At 58.5% G+C, this 20,699-nt stretch overlaps 3 protein-coding genes across 3 annotated transcripts; 1 reads left to right on the top strand and 2 right to left on the bottom strand.

The window, feature by feature from the left end:
- Window positions 1–1,214: 1,214 nt before the first annotated feature.
- GPR152 (G protein-coupled receptor 152) lies at window positions 1,215–2,782 on the bottom strand. Its single transcript, XM_029061448.1, has 2 exons — window positions 2,777–2,782; window positions 1,215–2,324 (listed from the first exon to the last, which is right to left on the bottom strand). The coding sequence occupies exons 1-2, from the start codon at window positions 2,780–2,782 to the stop codon at window positions 1,215–1,217; spliced, it is 1,116 nt and encodes a 371-aa protein (XP_028917281.1).
- A 1,220-nt stretch (window positions 2,783–4,002) lies between these two features.
- Window positions 4,003–10,658, top strand: CABP4 (calcium binding protein 4). Its single transcript, XM_029061444.1, has 7 exons — window positions 4,003–4,185; window positions 7,216–7,368; window positions 7,976–8,006; window positions 8,704–8,847; window positions 10,059–10,168; window positions 10,327–10,474; window positions 10,630–10,658. Exons 1-7 carry the CDS (start codon window positions 4,003–4,005, stop codon window positions 10,656–10,658), a joined length of 798 nt encoding a protein of 265 aa, XP_028917277.1.
- A 2,279-nt stretch (window positions 10,659–12,937) lies between these two features.
- On the bottom strand, window positions 12,938–20,376 carry TMEM134 (transmembrane protein 134). The gene is made up of 7 exons (XM_029060200.2): window positions 20,151–20,376; window positions 19,834–19,901; window positions 15,564–15,653; window positions 14,179–14,255; window positions 14,052–14,096; window positions 13,542–13,595; window positions 12,938–13,411 (listed from the first exon to the last, which is right to left on the bottom strand). The coding sequence occupies exons 1-7, from the start codon at window positions 20,328–20,330 to the stop codon at window positions 13,329–13,331; spliced, it is 597 nt and encodes a 198-aa protein (XP_028916033.1). The 5' UTR covers window positions 20,331–20,376; the 3' UTR covers window positions 12,938–13,328.
- Window positions 20,377–20,699: the final 323 nt, after the last annotated feature.

Raw genomic sequence — 20,699 nt, 5'->3', positions numbered from 1 at the left:
TTTTAAAAAAAATGCTACTTGTTTGGTTTGCTTTATGGTATCTGTTAAGCATTTACTGTGTGCCGGGCACTGTACCAAGCACTGGGGTAGAGACACAATCTACGTCCCACATGGGCTCACAGTCTTAATCTCCATTTGACCGATGAGAGAACTGAGGCACAGAGAAGCGTCTTGCCCGTGGTCACACAGCAGACCGGTGGCAGAGCCGGGATTAGAACCCAAGACCTCTGACTCCCAGATCAGCGGTGCTCTAACCGGTGGGCCACGCTGCCGTCCTGGACCCAGAGAGGACAGTCTTGGGCCCCAGGTGGTGGGGAGGAGGGGCTGGAGAGGGGCGCAGGGGTGGCGGGGGCTCTCGATCTCTGCCAGGCCCAGGAGCCCGTGGAGCGGGGGGGAGTGACGACCCCCGGGGGGGGCCGCCCCGCCCTCCGGCTCTCCGTGTCTTGCCCCCAAATGAAGATGCTCCTCGACCAGGGAGGAGGTGGGCAGCTCCAGTCTGGGCCTGGAAGGGCAGGGAGGGGAGGGAGAAGCGGTTAGTCCTGGGTGGGCAGGGGGATGGCCAACTCTCCCCGAAACCGTCTGCCTGGGGAGTTTGGGGATTCTGGGGTGGGACCACGGACCACCACGGAGAGCTGGAAGAGGTCAGCCGGGCAAGTCATCATCATCATCATAATAATGATGATAATAATGACCGTGGTATATGTTAAGCACTGAAAATATGCCAGGCACTGCTCTAAGTGCTGGGGTGGATACAAGCAAGTCATGTTGGACACGGTCCCTGTCCCACTTAACCCCATTTTACAGATGAGGTAACTGAGGTACAGAGAAATGAAGTGATCTGCCCAAGGCCACGCAGCAGACAAGTGATGGAGCCGGCATTAGAACCCACGACCTTCTGACGCCCAGGCCCACGCGCTAACTGCGGTATTTGTTCAGCGCTTACTATGTGCCAGGGCCCGTACCGAGCGCCGGGGTAGATACAAGCAAATCATGTTGGACACAGTCCCTGCCCCACATAGGGTTCAGTCTTAACCCCATTTTACAGATGAGGTAACTGAGGCACAGAGAAGTGAAGTGACTTGCCTAAGGCCACGTAGCAGACAAGGGGCGGACCTGGGATTAGAACCCATGACCTTCTGAAGCCCTGGCCCATGCTCTATCCACCAAGCCATCCCGCTTCCTGGTCCCCTGGCTCCCTCACCCCCTCAGCCCCCTCAAGGAGGCCCCTGAGCGGCGGCCACCCCAGATGAGCGCTCCCCAGGACCCTCCTCCCCCTCCTCCGCTGGGGCCGGCGCTCCCGCGCCGGGGGCGGACTGGGGGTCCCCCCCGGGATCAGCAGCCGGCTCCCCGGGGGGACCGGGGCCCCCGGCCGCCGGGCTCGGCTGAGGGGAGGGGACCGCGGGCCCGGCGGCCGGGGGCCGCGTCTCCACCAGGGTGGCGGTGAAGGCCGAGAGGAGGGAGCGCAGGAGCGGGCCGGGGTCCGAACCGGCCAGGAGGCACAGGAAGGGGTTGAGGCAGCTGTTGAGGAGGCCCAGGTAGTCAGAGTAGACCAGCGCTTCCCACAGGTAGTAGCCCGGGTAGAGGTCCCACAGGTAGGCCAGGTAGAGCAGCTGAGCCAGCTGGTAGGGCAGCCGCAGGACCACGTAGGCGGAGAGGGCGGCGGCGGCGACCCGGGAGGAACCGGGCGGGCCCGGCGGGGCCGGGGGCCGGGGGCGGCGGCAGGCCCGGGCCTGGGTCAGGGCGTGGGAGCCCAGCAGGAGCAGGAAGGGCACCAGGCCGCCCAGCACCTCCAGCGCCCGCAGGGGCCTCTCGTCGGCTTCCCACACGTCCAGGCAGATGACGAGTTCGTACCACCAGAGCCCGGCCTCGGGCAGGACCAGCCAGGGCCCGCTGCCCACGGCGGCCAGCACCCAGGCCGCGGCGGAGGCCCACTGAGGCAGGCGGGCCGGCCGCCGGGCGGGATACCAGCGGGGACAGAACGCCAGGAGACACCGGTCCAGGCTCAGGGCGGTCAGCAGCAGGAGGCCCGAGGCGTAGGCCACGGCCCCCAGGAAGTAGTACAGGCGACAGGCGGCGGTGCCCAGCGGCCAGCGGCCCCGCAGCTGGATCTCCACGATCTGAAAGGCGGCGTCGGCCAGGAAGAGGGCGTCGGAGAGGGCCAGGCTGAGCAAGAAGACGGGAGGCCCCCCGCGCCGGGCCCGGACCCCGGTGAGCCACGCCATGAGCCCGTTGGCCGGGAGCCCCAGCAGCAGCAGGATGAGCAGGAACGCCGTGTCCCAGAGCCCCTGGGGATAGTAGTCGGCGTCGGCGGCAGAGGCCTGGTTCTGAGAGCGCGGGCGATGCCCGGCCCGGCCCGGCGGGCCGCGACCCGGGGGCGGGCCGGGGGCTTCCATCCCGCGGCCGCCGGTGGCCCTCCGCCGGGAGCCTGTGGGGCAGAGGGGAGAGAGAGGGGCAGCTGGAGAGATCGGGCCCGGGCACAGAAACCTCCCTCTCCTCTTCCCATCCTTTCCCCGACGGTGGCCGACCCTCTCCGAGGAAGATGGGCGAGGACGGCCCTCTCCCGCTATCTCGGCTCCAGCTTCTGCCCCCTAGACTCTTCCTGTCTACCTGCCCTGTGGAAGCCCTGGTTCCGCCCTGGCACGTGGCGGTGGGAGGCGGAGGGTTAGCGTTACCCTCTGCCTCTCTTTATGGGACCAGTCAGTCGGTCAGTCATATTTATTGAGCCATTACTATGTGCAGAGCACTGTACTAAGCGCTTGGGAGAGGAAACTCTAACAGACATTCTCGGCTCACAACAGGCTCGCGGTCTAGCCGGGGAGACAGACGTTAATGTAAATAAATAAAATTTATTTTATTTCCTTTCGGGGCCTCCGAAGGAACCGGGGTCCGGCCCAGCCGGAGAGGGGGTTCCGGAACCCCCGGATTCTCCAGCTCTCTTGGGGGCTGTTGGGGGGCGAGGCGGCTGTGGGGTTGGGGACCTTGGCGGTCAGACGCGGCGGCCAACTCTGCTACTCCCAACTCGCTTCCTCTGCTGTTTCTCCCACGGGTTTCCTGGGCAGGGGCCAGGATATTTGTCCTCAGGGCAAGGCCACTGGGAGGACTGGCCCCAGGCCGCGCACTCTGCGATCCTTCCTCCGACCCTCCCCAGCTCCAGCCGTTCGTTCGTATTGATTGAGCGCTTAGCCTGTGCAGAGCACTGTATTGGGCGCCCGGGTGGCCGGTACAATGTAACATTTACGTTCCCTGCCCACGGCGAGCTTACAGTGACACCGGTTGGGCCCAGGGCTCGGCTCACGGTCTGCCACTGTCAGGATGGGCACCAATCCCCTTGTCCCCTCCTACCTCACCTCGCAACTCTCCTACTACAAGCCAACCGGCCCGCTTCGCTCCTCTCATGCCAACCTTCTCACCGCACCTCCGTCTCGTCTATCTCGCCGCCGACCTCTCACCCACGTCCTGCCTCCGGCCTCGAACGCCTTCCCTCCTCATATCCGACGGACATCGAATTACTCTCCCCCGCTTCAAAGCCTTATCGGAGGTCCATTTCCTCCAAGAGGCCTTCCCTGACTAAGCCCTCCTTTCCTCTTCTCCCACTCCCCTCTGTGTCGATTTGCTCCTTTTAGTCATCCCCACCTCCCAGCCCCACAGCACTCATGTCCATAGCTGTCCTTTATTTCTATTCACGTTCGTCTCCCCTTCTAGACTGCAAGCTCATTGTGGGCAGGGAATGTGTCTGTTCTGTTCTATTGTCCTCTTCCAAGGGCTTAGTACAGTGCCCTGAACGCGGTAAGCGCTCAATAAATACCATTGACTGACTGAGCGACACCATCAGGCTGGGCCAAGTTGCTCTCTGGGAAGGTCGAGAAGCTCCAACTCCTCCCCACCTCCTTCCCTGGGCTCTTCGCGCCCCACCTCCTGAGCTCGGGGGGGCGGGGGGAGGCCCCGGGATCTGGAGGCCAGTCCCCTCCAGAGGCTTCCTCCCCGCTGTCCAGTGCCGGCCGGATGCTGGGCCAGAGCCAAGGGAGGGCAGCGGGAAAGAGAATCGACTCACCTGTGCCCACTGCTACCTGCAGCTCAGAGACCCAGGCCGCCAGCCGGAGCCGCTCAGCTGCCCGCCTGGATCCGTCCCGTCGGCCTCGCCCCGCGGGCCGGGCCCCGCTCTCTCACGAGAGGCTGGGGGAGAAGGTGGGAGGAGACAACCGTTCCATCTTCTAGGCCCCCACCCTGCCCGCCGAGCCCCCGGCCCGAAACTCGAGCCGCTGCCTGTATCAAACATTCATGGGGCTCTAGCTCCCAAGAAACCTGACCCGGCCAAGTCTCGGCCTCGGGGAGTTGGGGGAGTGCTGAGGAGTGGGGAGAGAGTCAGTGGGGCGGCTGGTGGCGAGGCCCACACCATAGTAATAATAATAGTAACGTGGTGTTTGCTAAGCGCTTTCTACGTGCCGGGCACTGTTCTGAGTGCCGGGATGGATACGAGATCATCGGGGTGGGCACGGGCCCTGTCCCACATGGGACTCACAGTCTTTATCCCCATTTTACAGATGATATCAAACCTGATTTACCTGTATCTCCCCCAGAGTTTTGTTTTTTTATTTAAGCGCTTACTGTGTGCCAAGCACTGTTCTAAGCGCTGGGGTAGATAGATACAAGGCTATCGGGTTGTCCCACGTAGGGCTCACGGTCTTCATCCCTATTTTACACATGAGGTAACTGAGGCACAGAGAAGTGAAGTGACTTGCTCAAGGTCACACGGCTGACAAGTGGCGGAGCCAGGAATTAGAACCCGCAACCTCTGACCCCCCAACCTTGGGCTCTTTCCGCTGAGCCATGCTGCTTCTCATTTAGAACGGTGCTTGGCACGTAGTAAGTGCTTAATAAGTACCATTATTACTCATTTCATTCAATCGTATCTATTGAGCGCTTACTCTGTGCAGAACACTGTACAAAGCGCTTGGAAAGCACAATTCAGCAACCAAGACAATCCCTGTCCACAACGGGCTCCCAGTTTTATTATTATTACAGGTGAGGTAACTGAAGCCCAGAGTAGCGGAAGTGACTAGCCCAAGGACACACAGCAGACAAGTGTGAAGAGGTGTAAAGAAGCGGCGTGGCTCAGTGGAAAGAGCCCGGGCTTGGGAGTCTGAGGTCACAGGTTCGAATTCTGGCTCTGCCACTTGTCAGCTGCGTGACTGCGGGGAATTCACTTAACTTCCCTGTGCCTCAGTTCCCTCATCTGTAAAATGGGGATGCAGGCTGTGAGCCTCCCTGATTGCCCTGTATCTACCCCAGCACTTAGAACAGTGCTCTGCACATAGTAAGCGCTTAACAAATACCAACATTATTATTCTTAAGTGGCAGAGTGGGGATTAGAACCCAGTTCTAGAACCCAGGACTGTGCACCATCCACTAGGCCATACTGCTTCTCACTCCAACCTGGGGTTGGAGAGTGTCACAGCATCACAACCCTGGCTGAAAAAGACAAGAGCGGGAGGGAGGGATCTCTGGAGGTTTTCCTGAAGCAGCGTGGATGGTGGATGGAGCGCGGGCCTGGGAGTCAGAGGTCATGAGTTCGAATCCCAGCTCTGCCACTTGTCTCCTGTGTGACCTTGGGCACGTCACTTCACTTCTCTGTGCCTCAGTGACCTCATCTGTTAATGGGGATCCAGATTGTGAGTTCCACATGAGACAAGGACTGTGCCCAACCTGATTTGCTTGTATCCACCCCAGTGCTTAGTACGGTGCTTTGCACACAGTAAGTGCTCAATATTTCTACTGACTGACTGATTAATGTCCATCTCCCCCTCTAGATTGTAAGCTTCTTGTGGGAGGAGAACACGTCTACCAAAAATCAGCGTGGCTCAGTGGAAAGAGCCCGGGCTTGGGAGTCAGAGGTGATGGGTTCGAATCCTGATCTGCCACTTGTCAGCTGTGTGACTGTGGGCAAGTCACTTAACTCCTCTGGGCCTCAGTTACCTCATCTGTAAAATGGGGATTAAGACTGTGAGCCTCATGTGGGACAACCTGATTACCCTGTATCTCCCCCAGCGCTTAGAACAGTGCTCTGCACATAGTAAGCGCTTAACAAATACCAACATTATTATTATTATTATTATTATTATTATTAACAACAAATACCATAATCCTTATTATTGGCGTAGTGGATAGAGCATGTGCCTGGGAGTCAGAAAGTCATGGGCGCTAATCCAGGCTCTGCCACTTGCTGTTGTGTGACCTGGGACGAGGCACTTCACTTCTCTGGGCCTCAGTTACCTTGTCTGTAAAATGGGGATTGAAACTGTGAGCCCCACCTGGGTTGGGGACCGTGCCTAACCCGATTTGCTTGTATCCACCCCAGCACTTAGTACAGTGCCTGGTACATAATAAGAGCTTAACAAATGCCATCATCATGACTATTTTCATTATTATTAATGAATGGAGCAGAATGGAGTGGAAATGGAGTCTTCCCCTGCTCTGGGGAGTGTCTTCTCCCCCGGCCCTCCATCTCCCTGCTCCGATCCCCAGGGACTTTATTCCTTTGAAGCCGGGCCTGGTCTCCGCAGACCCCCGGTCCTCCCGCCTGGACACTGTCACCAACCGGCCGCATATGCTGAGTCCCCAGCTCTCTGAGGGGGTACAAGGGGCAGGAAGGGGAAGGGGGTTGGTGGAGTGTAGGGAGAGAAGCAGGGCCTGGGCCCAAATGAGGGGCAGAGGGGCCACAGGACGTTGGCTCTTGGCATGGTGGACGTGGAGCCTGGTTGCACGGGGCGGGGGGAGATGGGAGGATTAGAGCAGGCCTGCCCAGCTTCCTCAGGCTAATCCCCACTCCCAGCCTGACCCCTGCCCTGCCCCGGGCTGCCCGCGGGCACCTCCTGGCCTAGGGGCAGTGGAGGGGGGAGGGGGTTAAGGCGATTTTCTGGCTCTAAGAGCCTAGTTTAGCTCCCCGTCCAGACCCACTGTAGGTCCCCGGGACCCGCCCGGCCTCAGTGGCTCCCTCCTGCCAGGATGGGGGAGCCAGGCAAGGGATCCCCCCTGGAGGGTGGGGACGGAGAGCAGGTTGGAAAGGGTCCCCAGGCAAGCCCGGCGGAGGAGGTGGCTTCAGAGTTGGGGGGGACGGGGGGTGGGGGGCTGAGAAAGAGGAGGAGCAGGAAGGAGCAGAACAGAGGGGCGCTGCCCGGGGAGGAGGGGAAACCCTTGGGTGAAACCGTGGGGGCCCAGGGAGGCGGTGGCAGGGCGCCTGCGGAGGGGCCGGGAGGGCCCCCGCACCCCTCGGCTCGAAGACCGTACCACCATCGGCACCGCCCGGACCCTCACCGCCGTCACGCTGCGCACCAAGCCCTCACGCCCCTCCTCAACAGCCTCTTCGGCAAGGTGACGCGATGGGACGGCCGCCGGGCCGGGAGGGAGGACCGGGCAGGGCCAGGGAAGGAGAGGGCACTGGGGGTGGGGGAAAGAGAGAGCATCAGGGGCTGGGAGGGAGAGGGGCACCAGGGCCAGGGAAGAAAAGGGGCACTAGGGACTTGGAAAGGAGAGGGCAGCAGGGACTGGGGAAGGAGAGGGCACCGGGGGCCGGGGAGGAACTGGATGTTGGCGGGAAAGCCAGAGAGTGTAGTGCGCAGCGCCCCAACCTCCTGCAATGGCATCCAGAACGTCAGGGTGAAGGGGGTCCAGATGTGGGCCTGAGGGGCAGAGTTAAGGAGCCATGTGCCCATTTTCCTGGTCCCAGAAGGGAGTTGACTCTGTAGTGGAGAGAGGCCTGGGGCAGAGGTGGAACGTCCCGGTCGACCCGCCCACTGTGGCCGCCCCTCGCTCTGTGCCCTCCCTGGGCTGGCTGGGGGCCCCTCCAACCCCAATCCTCAGGTTGGTCAGGGGACTCCGAGACCCCCTTGTGCCGCTGCCCCCTAAGAGGGGGAGAGGGGAGTGGGGGATGGGGGAGGCCCACCCACAGGCTTCCTCTCCTCCTCCTCCTCCCCTCCAGGACAGAGAACTAGATGCCCAAGAGCTGGATGGTGAGTTACTTCCACTAAGGCCCAGGGCGGGGGCCCCGGGTGGGGGACGAAAGGACCAACACCATCTGGGAGCTCAAATCCCACCTAAAATCCTTCCTCCTCCGATAGACTTTCCCCACTTGATGCCCCAGCATCCTGAGTCATGTCATCCTTTGCGCTCAGAAACTTATTTACACCCTCCTTACCCAGCGTATGTGTCTGTGTGAACTCTATCTACACTGACCATTAGAGTTTTAAATATTTTTCTGTTTGTCTCCCACATTTAATAATAATAATAATGTTGGTATTTGTTAAGCGCTTACTATGTGCCGAGCACTGTTCTAAGCACTGGGGTAAACACAGGGGAATCAGGTTGTCCCACGTGGGGCTCACATCTTCATCCCCATTTTACAGATGAGGGAACTGAGGCACAGAGAAGTTAAGTGACTTGCCCACAGTCACACAGCTGACAAGTGGCAGAGCTGGGATTCGAACTCATGAGCCCTGACTCCAAAGCCCGTGCTCTTTTCCACTGCGCCACGCTGCTTCTCGTTTGAATGGAAGCCCCTTGAGGGTAGGATAGGGGCCACTTGGTTATTATTTCCCAAGCGCCTAGTAGAGTGAATTGCACCAAGAGAGTGCTCAATAAATCTCCCTCCTCCTCCCTCTCCTCTTTGTTTTCCTCTCTTCCTCCTCCTCTCACCTCTTCCTGGGTCAGAGTTGCAGGCGGCGTTCAAAGAGTTCGACACAGACCAGGATGGCTACCTCGGGCACCGGGAGCTGGGCGCCTGCATGCGGAGCTTGGGTTACATGCCCACCGAGATGGAGCTCATCGAGGTCTCCCAGCACGTCAAGATGCGCAGTAAGAGCAAGGGGGTGGGCGGGGCGGGGACCATGGATGGGGTCTCTGCCAGGTAGGTCTTCTTGCCAGAAGGCCCGGAGGGGTCGGTGACAAGGTCTCTTCCCAGTGTGGGGTCTTGGGGGTGGGTAAGCACAGCCTGAAAGCGGGTGTCTCTGTGGCGGGGGTGGGGAGGAGCTATGAACCAGCCTCCCTCTAGTGTGAGGGTGTGTTGGGGGAGGAGGGCTGTAATAATAATAATTATTATTATGGTATTTGTTAAGCACTTACTATGTGTCAGGTACTGTACTAAGCCCTGGGGTGGATACAAGCAAATCGGGTTGGACGCAGTCCCTGTCCCATGTGGGGCTCACAATCTCAATCCCCATTTTGCAGATGAGATTACTGAGGCATAGTGAAGTGACTTGACCAAGGTCACCCAGCAGACAAGTGGCAGAGTCAGGATTAGAACCCATGACCTTCTGGCTTCCAGCCACTACACCATGCTGTTTCAGGTCTTGCTGTGGTGTGTGTGTGTGTGAGGGCAGTGAGCAGGTCTCTTTGCAGTGTGTGGGGAGGGTTGGGGGGGGGGCTCTTCTTGTAGTTCTGTACGTATTTGTAATTATTTATTTATTCATATGAATGTCTCCCCTTCCAGACTGCAAGCTCGTTATGGTCAGGGAATGGGTCTGTTGTTATAGTGTAATAATGTTGGTATTTGTTTGTTAAGCGCTTACTATGTGCAGAGCACTGTTCTAAGCGCTGGGGTAGATACAGGGTAACCAGGTTGTCCCACGTGAGGCTCACAGTCTTCATCCCCATTTTACAGATGAGGGAACTGAGGCACAGAGAAATGAAGTGACTTGCCCACAGTCACACAGCTGACAAGGGGCAGAGTCGGGAGTGTACCCTCCCAAGTGCTTAGTACAGTGCTTTGCACAGAGAAAGCATTCAATAAATGTAATTGAATGAATGAATAGGGTGTGTGGGAGCTGTGAGAGGGTGTTCCTGGGGTGTGTGCGGGGGAGGCTCTGAGCAGGTCTCCCTCTGGGTTCGGGGGAACTGCAAGCAGGCCTCCCCGCGGGTTTGGTGGGGGAGCTGCGAACATCTCTTCATAGTGGACGGCCACGTGGACTTGGAGGAGCGTGTGGAGGTGACGGAGGTGCCGTGAGTGAGTGGGGCTCCCCGCCAGGTGCGGGGAGGCCGTGAGCGGGCCTTTGAACGTCTCCTCACAGTGGGCGGCCGCGTGGACTTTGAGGAGTTTGTGGAGATGATGGGCCCTAAGCTGCGGGAGGAGACGGCCCACATGCTGGGGGTGCGGGAGCTACGCAGCGCCTTCCGCCAGGTCAGGGCCGACTGGGGGCCGCGAGGGATGGAGGAGTGGGGAGCCAAGGGTCGCGGGGCGGCCGACTGGGGTTTACTGGGGGACGAGAGGTGGCGGAGGGGGGTGGCAGGCCAGGGCAGGGGCAGGGCCTCACGTCCCGGCTGTCGGGACGGCGCCAGTTTGACGCGGACCGAGACGGGAGGATCTCCGTGGCGGAGCTGCGGGCGGCCGCCCCCGACCTGCTGGGGGAGCCCCTGTCCGGGCCGGAGCTGGACGAGATCCTCCGCGACGTCGACCTCAACGGAGATGGACACGTGGACTTCGACGGTCGGTGCTGGCGCCGGTCCCCCCGTGGCCCTCAGCCCCTTCCTCATTCCTTCCCCAGACCACGGTGTTCCCTGGCTCCCCTCCCCACCACGGGCCCCTGCACGCCCAGGCCCCCGCTCGGGGTCGGAACTCCTGGCTTTTTTTTTTTTTTGCAGAGTTTGTGATGATGCTCTCCTCTCGCTAGACCCCAGGGTCAGACCCCAGGGTCAGCGGCCCCAAGACACCCTGCACCGGGAGCCTTCGCCGGGCCGGACGCTCCCCCTTCCCTCGGTCACCCCGGCCCTGCCGGCCGGCCCCGCCCCGAGCAGCAGCTCAGCCCTGAGTGGTGGCTTCTAGACTGTAAGCTCATTGTGGGTAGGGAATGTGTCTGTTATATTGTTCTATTGTATTCTTCCAAGGACTTAGTACAGTGCTCTGCACACAGTGAGCACTTAATATATATGATTGACTGACTGGCCCTGTCCTAAACAGCAGCTCAGTCCTGCATGGTGGCCTCTAGACTGTAAACTCACTGTGGGCAGGGAATGTGTCTGTTACATTATATTCTCCCAAGAGCATGAGGACAGTGTTCTGCACACAGTAAGTGCTCAATAAATACAATCGATTGACTGACTGGCCCTGTCCTGAACAGAGGCTCAAACCTGAGTGGGGGCCCAGCTGTGATTTGGGGGTGGGGGCGCGAAGGCAGCCCCTACAGTCGCACCGCCAACTGGCAAGCACTGAGGGAGAAGGGTGGAGAGTTCAGGCTGTAGATGGCTGTTTGGGCCAGCTGGCCCTGCGTCCTTATGCCAGGCCGCCTTTCAGGACAGCCCTCCCCCACCCCCCACCCTCAGCTGGACCTCAGCCGCCTCGTGCATGGAGCCTGAGAAGGGACAGGGGGAGACCGGGGCCCAGCGGGGCCGCCTCAGACCATCCGTGCCCTGCCACGGGGGAAGCCACGCCCAGGGAAGGGATGTGATTCAAGATCACAGGGTCTGTGCCCTGTGTGGGACGGGGACTCGGTCCCACCTGATGACATATCACCCCAGCACTAATAACGTGGTATTTGTTCAGCGTTTAACTGTGTGCCAGACACTGTTCTAAGTGCTGGACTGGATGCCAGCAAATCGAATTGGATACAGTCCCTGTCCCCTGGGGGGTTCACAGTCCCAATCCCCATTTTACAGGTGAGGGAACTGAAGGCTAGACAAATGAAATGACTTGCCCAAGGCCACACAACAGACAAGTGGCAGAGCCGGGATCAGAACCCATGACCTTCTGACTCCCAGGCCCTTGTTCTATCCCCTCCGCACAGTGCTTGGCTCATAGTAAGTGTTTAACAGACGCCAGTATGGTTATAATCATTATTATTATAAAAAAGGGGCAGAGCAGGGCAAACCCAGAACCCCTGGAGGGGGAAGAAAGGGAGGCTAGTCCTGAACCAAAGAGAAAACACTTCTCCCTCAGCAGGGGGTGAGCACGGGGATCTGTTCCCACAGGGCCCAGTGTGGAAGGAAACTCCGCCAGGCCCCATAACGGTTTGCCCACTAATTGCATAATAAATACCACTGATTGATTGATTTCTTGAGCTGTGGACAAGCATCAAAGTTAGGTCAGTCATAAGGTGAGTCAGGGATGGAGAGGGGCGAGCCATGGATGGTATGAGCTGGGTCACTGGGGGAGGGTCAGGAATGGAGAGAGGAAGAGTCAGTGGGGTTGGGTGGTCTATGCTGGGACATTGGGGAGTCAGGGATGGAGAGGGGAGAGTCAGGGGTGTTGCGGGGCGGGGGGCTGTCTACGGTGGGCCACTGGGGTAGAGTCAAGGGACGGTGAAGGGAGAGTCAGAGATGTCAGATGGTCCATGCTGGGTCACTGGGGAGAGTCAGGAATGGAGAGGAGAGAGTCAGGGAATTGATCTATCCCTATCCATGGGGGTGGGTGTCCAGCAGGGCGACCGGCACACGATTCCTCCCAGGGTCCCGGTGCCGCGGGAGATAGATCCGAGGGCCGCAAGCCGTGGGTCTGCCCGAGGGATGGGGTGGCGTGTGACCGAGTGTGGCCTGTGGCTCCGAGACCGGGGCCAGAGCAGCTTGGATCTCCCGGGAGTCAGAAGCGGAGGGGAGGGGATTTGGCCGAGGGAAGGCCAGGGAAAGGTTCTGACGTAAACAGCCTGGAGGAAACCGGTGGTGGAGATGGGCTACCTCTCGGGACAGGACAGAGAGGGCTGTGCGGAGTGAGGAGGGCCGGGGGAAGGGTCCGCGGAGGAGGAGGGGGCTAAGGGCAGAACCCAGACTCAGTCAGGACACCTGGGAGCCGGCCTCGGTCTTGTCTCCCATGCCAGCGGAAGGGAAAGCAAGGCACGATGCAGAACCTGTAGATTGTAAGTTCGTTGTGGGCAGGGACTGTTATATCGTTCTACTGTACTCTCCCAAGCCCTTAGTTCGGTGCCCTGCACACAGTAAGCGTTCAATAAATATGACTGAATGAACGAATAAACCTTTTATCAGCCGTTCCAGGGCCTCGCCCGAATCGAGGCAGCGCGAGCCCACGGTCGGCAGGAGTGAGCCAGCCGGGGGTGCTGGGGTAGGTCGGGGAGAAAGAGTCTTGGTGGGGGGCTCACTGCAAGCCCACCCTGACCCGACCTCCCTGTCCTGAAGAGAGTCAGGGGCAGGCTGCCCGCTTGTGTCCTGAGGCGGGGCCTTGGGGCCAGAGGCAGCTCAATCCCGGGGCAGCTGGGTCTTCCCTAGGGGCAGGTGGCCAGGTGCCAGGCCCACTCGAGAGTGGGGGTGCAGAGCACGGTCGTGGGTCCTCGCCCGGTTGAGTGGGGGAGGTGGGTTGGTCGTCCTGGGTTTTCCCCGAGGTCGCCGACCTCCGGTCACTTCTCGAAGTAGGGCAAGTAGAAGAACTGAAACCCTCTGTGTCCCTTCACTGCACAGTAAATGAAGATGACGTGATACACTGCAAGACGGAAGGGGGTGGTCACAGTCCTGGCCCCTCAATCCCATCCTCTCTCCTCCTCCTCCCCCCCACCCTCCGCCTGCGAGTCCCAGGCCCCCTCTCCCTCCCCCCACCAGCCCCAGGGACCCACCTCCAGGGATGAGAAGCAGGAAGCCCGGGACAAAGAAGATGGCACTAGAGATGCCTGTGAGAAGAGAGGCCTTGGGTCTCGCAGGGTGAAGGAAACAGGAACGCAGGAACAACGGGAACCACGAGGTAGCGGGACCCGAGAGCCCCCCCACCCTTAACCCTCCCCCTCAATCCCACCAACCCCCCCTCCCCCCCACTGCCCCCGCTCAGAGCCGGAGCCTTCTCTCCCTGAGGAGGGGAGGGAAGGGGAGAAGCCATCGTCCCAAGATGAAGGAGAGGGCGGGGGTCAGGGCAGGGATCTGGGCAGGACTCTCAGGGCAGGAGTCGTCTGGGCAGGGGGCGGGCCAAGGGCCAGGTCAGGGTTATATTAATGTCTGTCTCCACCCCTAGACAGTAAGCTCACTGTGGGCAGAGAATGTGTCTGTTCTACTGTTATAGTGTCCCCTCCCAGGCACTCAGGATAGTGCTCTGCACACATTAAGCGCTCAATAAATACGACTGACTGACTTACCCGCCGATGGCGACACCTGCAGTCCCACCCCGACGAGGATGAGCCCTGTGGACAGTTGGCCGAGACAGTCACGCCCAGTCCTCGCCCCGGCCGCTCCCTCCCCGGCCCCCAGGCAGAGGTCACTCACCCAGACCCAGCAGCAGCAGCAAGAAGGAGGCGAGCACCACCCGGCGATTCTTCTGGACCAGAGGGTGGTGGGTCCAGCTGGGGCCGGAACAGCCATTAGACAGTAAGAGGCACCAGCAGGCGGGAAAGGGATACGGGGGGGGGGGGGGCGGGGGATCCGGGGTGGGAAAAGCTATGTTTTGTGGGCCGGGGCCTTGGGGATGCTGCAAGGCCAGACTAGGAGATGGACAGACGGATGGAGGAGTCCTTTAGAGGAGGACTCTGGTCCCTCCTGAGAGGGGAAGGGAGGGGCCCTGAGGCTCCGCTGCCGGGAAGGGGGAATGGGGAGAGTCTCAACTGCAGGGAAGGGGAGGCAAGAGGGCTATCACCTGCAGGGTGAGGGAAGCAGTGTTACCCAGTAGACAGAGCCTGGATCTGGGAGTCAGAGGATCTGGGTTCTAATGCCGCTCCGCCACTTGCCTGCTGTGTGACTTTGGGCAAATCACTTAACTGGGCCTCAGTTCCCTCATCTGTAAAATGGAGATTCGATCCCTGTTTTCCCTCCTACTTAGACTGTGAGTCCCATGTGAGACCTGATTATCTTGGGTCTACCCCTGTGCTAAATTCAGGGCTTGCACATAGTAAGCGTTTAAGAAATACCACTATTATTATTATTACTGTTACTGGAAAGAGCACAGGCCTGGGAATCAGAGGACCCGGGTTCTAATTCCAGCTCCACCACTTGCTTGCTGTGGGACCTTTGGCAAGTCACTTCGCTTCTCTGTGCCTCAGTTACCTCATCTGTAAGACAGGGCTTAAGACACCGAGTCCCGTGTAGGACAAGGTCTGTGTCCAACCTGAGTAGTCTGTAGCTACCCCAGGGCTTCGAACAGTGCCTAGCACATAGTAAGCACTTAACCAATACCATTTTTTTAAAAGAGGGAGGGAAGGGGGAGTCTCAGCTGTAAGGAGGGGGAGGGAAAGGGAGGTCTCAGGCACAGGGAGGGCAAGTCTCAGCTGTGGGGGAGGGAGAGAAGGGGGTCTCAGCTGCAGAGAAGGGGAGGAAAGGGGAGTCTCAGGTGCAGGGAGGGAGAAGGAAGGGGGTCTCAGCTGCAAGGAAGGGGAAGGAAGGGGGTCTCAGCTGCAGGGAGGGAAGGGAAGGGGGGTCTCAGCTGCAGAAGGGGAGAGAAAGGGGAGCCTCAGGTGCGGGGAGGGGAAGGGGGGTCCTGGCTGCAGGCAGGGGGAGGGAAGGGGGATTCTCAGGCATAAGAAGGGGGAGGGAAGGGAATCTCAGCTGTGAGGGGGGTGGTCTCAGCTGCAGGGATGGGGAGGAAAGGGGGATTCTCAGGCACAGGAAGGGGAAGAGGGGAGTCTCAGGCACAGGAAGGTGGGGGGCCCGGGTCTGACCTGCAGCAGGCGTGGTATGAGCGCTGGGTGGTGTTGCTGAGGGTGCTGAAGGACCACTGAGAGCTGCGGGTGGACGAGCGGCTGGGATCCCTGCGAGGACACAGAAAGACAAGGTCAGCCGCAAGCCCCAGGCCCTGGGGCCCCCCGGCCCATGGGAGCCTATCGCTGCAATCTACCAAGGGGCTTTGTTGAGTGCTCACTGGGTGCAGAGCAAACATCAATTCCTTTGCAATGTGGTGTTGGAGAAGGCTTTTGCGAATACCAAAGGCTGCCCGAAAATCAAACAAATGGATTTTAGAGCAAATTAAACCAAAGTGATCTTTGGGAGGCCAAATAACTCTACTTAGATTTTTGGACACATCATCAGGAGGACTTATTCTCTGGAGAAGACACCAATGCTAGGAAAAGTCCAGGGAAAACGTGGAAGAGACAGACCGGCAGCTAGACGGACAGAGACCGTAAAACGATAACGGAAGAACAGAAAGTTTGCAGAAGACAGGACGTTCTGGAAAACGTATAATCCACGGAGTCGCCGTGAATCGGAAATGACTCGACAGCCCTTAATAATAATAATACTGCATGCAGAGCACTGAACTGAAAGTTTGAAAGGCAGGCAATCAAGCCGGGCTTTTTACGAAGCACCTACTGTAATAGAGAACCCTCCTCTCACAGAGTTTACAATCTAGCAGGGGAAATGGACACTAAAATAAACTGCAGGCAGGAGGAAGTCATAGAAACTAGAGCTATGTACATAAGTGTGGGTGGGGATTGGGGGGTGGGTACCCAAGTGCTTAGTTGACAGGGAAGTTCCAAAGTGGAAGCTGGGAGGGAGATTCCAAATGATCTGGGGAAGAGCAAAGGCAAGCAGCGTGATCTAGCAGAGCCTGAGACTCAGAGTCCGAAGATCCTGGGTTCTAATCCTAGCCCTGCCACGGCTCTGCTGTAGGACCTTGGGTAAGTTACTTAACTTCACTCTGCCTCAGTTCCCTCATCTGTAAAATGGGGATGAAGACTGGGAGCCCCGCTTGGGACAGGGACTGTGTCCAACCTGATTACCTTTTAACTACTCCAGCGCTTAGAACGGTGCCTGGCACATAAAAAGAGCTGCTCCTCTGTCAGTTCATTACTGGCAGGGAACGTGCCTGCTAATTCTCTTGCACTGTACTCTCCCAAGCGCTGAGAACAGTGCTCTGCACACAGTAAGCGCTTGATAAATACCATTGATTGATGAACAAATACCATTTAAAAAATCACCAGCTGGGGTGTAGTGGGAGGAGAGAGGAAAAGAAGCAGGGAGACAGCTGAGTGTCTTAAAGTCGATGGTCATTCATTCAATCATATTTATAGAGGCGCAGCATGGCTTAGCGGTTAGAGCACGGGCCTGGAAGCCAGAAAGTCATGGGTTCTAATCCACTCGTCTGCCACTCGTCTGCTGCGTGACCTTGGTCTAGTCACTTCACTTCTCTGGGTCTCAGTTCCCTCATCTACAAAATGGGGATTGAGACGGTGAGCCCCACGTGGGACGGGGACTGTGTCCAACCCGATTTGCTTGTATCCACTCCAGTGCTTAGTACAGTACCTGGCACCTAGTTAAGCGCTTAACAAATCTCATATTATTATTGAGTGCTTACTGTTTACGGAGCCCTGTACTGAGCACTTGGGAGAGCACAATATAACAATAAACAACATGCTCTCTGCCCACAACGAGCTTAGTCTATAGGGGGAGACAGACATTAATATGATGGGAAGCAGCGTGGCTCGGTGGAAAGAGCCCGGGCTTGGGAGTCAGAGGTCAGGGGTTCTAATCCCGGCTCCGCCGCTTGTCAGCTGTGTGACTTTGGGCAAGTCACTTCACTTCTCTGGGCCTCAGTTATCTCATCTGTAAAATGGGGATGAAGACTGTGAGTCCCACGTGGGACAACCTGATCACCTTGTATCCCCCCCAGCGCTTACAACACTGCTTTGCATATAGTGAGCGCTTAATAAATGCCATCATTATTACTATTATTATTATTACAATCTAATGGTCAAGGGGCTCTGTTTGACACAGAGGTGGCTGGGAGGTCTTTGGAGGCTTTTGGGGAGTGGGGATCACTTATGTCCATATCCGTAATTCATTTATTTATATTAACGTCTATCTCCACCTCTAGAATCTAAGCTCGTTGTGGGCACGGAATGTGTCAGTTTATTGATATATTGTACTCTCCCAAGCGTTTAGTACAGTGTTCTGCACAAAGTGAGCGCTCGATATAAATATGATTGACTGGCTGAACAGTTTATTTTAGAATACTGATGCAGGCAGCAAAGTGAAGTTTGTACTGGAGTGGGGAAAGGTTGGAGGCAGGGAGGCCTGGGAGGAGGCTGAAGCAGTAGGTAGGCTGAGGCAACGAAAAGGGCTTGGGACCCCAGTGTGGGGGTGGCGGTCTGGATGGAGAGGAAGGGCGGGAGAGGGGCGGGAATTCTGGGAATGTTACAGAGGACGAATCAACAGGATTTGGCGAAAAAGTGAATATAGGGTTTGAAAGAGAGGGAGGAGACAGGGTGACAGGCTTGAGAGGCTGGATATTGTATAAATCGACCAGAGGTATTTACTGAACACCTACTTTGTGCAGAACACTGTACTAAGCAAGAGTGCTGCCCCCAAGGAGCTTACTCAAATCCCACTTCCTCCAGGAAGTCTTCCCCCCCAACATTTTTTGTTTTACAGGTATCTGTTAAGCGCTTTATTATGTGTCAAACGCTGTTCTCAACGCTGGGGTAGGTACACTTTAATTAGGTTGCACACAGTCCCTCTCCCGCATGGGGCTTCCAGTCTAAGTAGGAGGGAGAACAGGTTTTGGATCCCCGTTTTATAGTTGAGGAAACTGAGGCACAGAGAAGTTCAATGACTTGCCCAAGGTCATACAGCACGCACCTGGTAGAGCCAGGATTAGAAGACAGATCCTCGGTCTCTCCGGTCCATGCTCTTCCTACTAGGTCACGCTACTTTCTCTCCTAACCTCTCCCTTCCATCTGTCTCACCTATATATTTTAGTCTGGAACACCAAAGAACTTTGCTTTTCCCCCTCACCCTCAAATCACATATGTCCATATCTTGATACTCTGTTACTTCCCCTTATCTTATATTAAAGCCTCTCCCCCGCTAGACTGTAAACTCCTCAAAGACAGGGATTGTAGTGTACCCCCCCCCAACCTACACGCCTAACACTGTACTAAGCCCTGGGGTGGATACACGATAATTAGGCCGGACACAGTCCCCGTCCCATGCAAGGCTCACGGTCAAAGTAGGAGGGAGTAGGAAGCGGTGGGACTGAGTGGAAAGAACATGGGGAGTCGGAGGTTCTAATCCCGGGGGCTCCACCCCTCACCTGCTGCGTGGCCCTGGGCAAGTCGCTTAACTTCTCTGGGCCTCGGTTCCCTCATCTGTAAAACGGGGATTGAGATTTTGAGCCCCACGTGGGCCGTTGACTGTGTCCAACCCGATCGTGTCGAATCTACCCCGGTGTTTAGTACGGATGTGACAAACGCTTAACAAATACCATTTAGAGAAGCCGCGTGGCTCAGTGGAAAGAGCACGGGCTTTGGAGTCAGAGGTCATGGGTTCGAATCCCGGCTCTGCCACTTGTCAGCTGTGTGACTGTGGGCAGGCACTTAACTTCTCTGTGCCCCAGTTACCTCATCTGTAAAATGGGGATTAAGACTGTGAGCCCCATGTGGGACAACCTGATTCCCTTCTGTCTACCCCAGTGTTTAGAACAGTGCTCTGCACATAGTAAGTGCTTAACAAATAGGCTTAACAAATACCAACATTATTACTATTATTATTGAAATCCCCATTTTACCGATGAGGAAACGGAGGCACGGCGAAGTTAAGTGATTTGCTCAAGGTCACACAGACAACAAGAGACCGAGCTAGGATCAGAGCCCGGGTCCTCCGACTCCCCGGGCCGCGTCGCTCCTCCCAAGGGCTCAGAACGGTGCTCTGCACACAGCGTGTGCTCAACGGATACCTTTCCTCGACCGATCGGGAGGGGAAACGAAGGGCTCAGTTTTGAACGTGCGGCATCTGAGCCGTCGGCATCGGCGGAGAGGTGTCCTAGAGGCAGGAGGAGATGCGGGATGGCGGAGGTCGGGGGTCAGGGGTTAGAGAAGGACATCTGGGAACCGGCTGCGTCAAGGCGACAGGAGGCACGGGGACCCCCCACTCCCCGCCGCACTCCGTCGACGGAGCCGGTTGAGAAGGGACAGGGATTGAGGCCTAAACCCTGACCTGTTGTTGGCGACGCCCCCGATGGGGTCCTGGGACACCGGGACTCCGTCCTCATCGTTCTCCAGGTTCTGCTCCGAAACACAGAGGCCCGTTGGAGCCGGGCCCGGCCCCGGTCCCCTCCCCGCCCCGCCGGTCCCCGCCCTGACAGTCGCACCCGGTGGAACGGGTCGAACGAGTCCTAGGGGTGGAAGGCGGGTGCGGCCGGGGTTTGGGGGGCGGCGGGCACAGTGGGGGGCTCGGCCGGCCCGGGGAGCGGCCCCCCCCGGGGGGTGGAGGGCGGGGTGGGCCGGGGGCCGGGGCCCGCCGGTGCTTCTCACCTGGTACTTGAGGCGGGACTGCCTGTCGCCGTCCTCCCCGCCGTCCCCCCGAGCCTTGCGCTCGAAGTGCAGCCCTCCAAAGCGGGGACCCCCGGCCGGGCCCGCCGGGCCCCCGCCCCCCTCCTCCAGGGACAGGTCAAAGGCGTCGTCGATGCTGAACTGGGGCCGGGCCGTGCCCATGGCGGGGCCCTCCCCGGGCCGCTCAGCGGGCCCCCCGCTGCCCCCGACCCCCTGGCCGGGCCGCCACCATCCCGGGCCCCCGAGGACCTGCCCCTCCCGGTGCCCGCTGGCCCGGGGCCCCGTCGCCTCTTCCCGGCCTCTTTCCGGGATGGGATTCCGCACGGACGCAGCTTCCAGCCCGGCCCAAGGAGCGGGAGAGGGGGCGGGGCCTAGTGGGCGAAGGGGCGGGGCCCAGCCGGCCGCAATAATCCTAATAATAATAATGTTGGTATCTGTTAAGCGCTTACTATGTGCAGAGCACTGTTCTGAGCGCTGGGGGAGACCCAGGGGAATCAGGTCGTCCCACGTGGGGCTCACAGTCTTCATCCT

The sequence above is a fragment of the Ornithorhynchus anatinus genome, chromosome 3 (assembly GCF_004115215.2).
Source record: "Ornithorhynchus anatinus isolate Pmale09 chromosome 3, mOrnAna1.pri.v4, whole genome shotgun sequence".
Taxonomy (NCBI): domain Eukaryota; kingdom Metazoa; phylum Chordata; class Mammalia; order Monotremata; family Ornithorhynchidae; genus Ornithorhynchus; species Ornithorhynchus anatinus.
The sequence above is the reverse complement of the archived record's forward strand: the minus strand, read 5'-3'. Positions and strand labels throughout refer to the sequence as shown.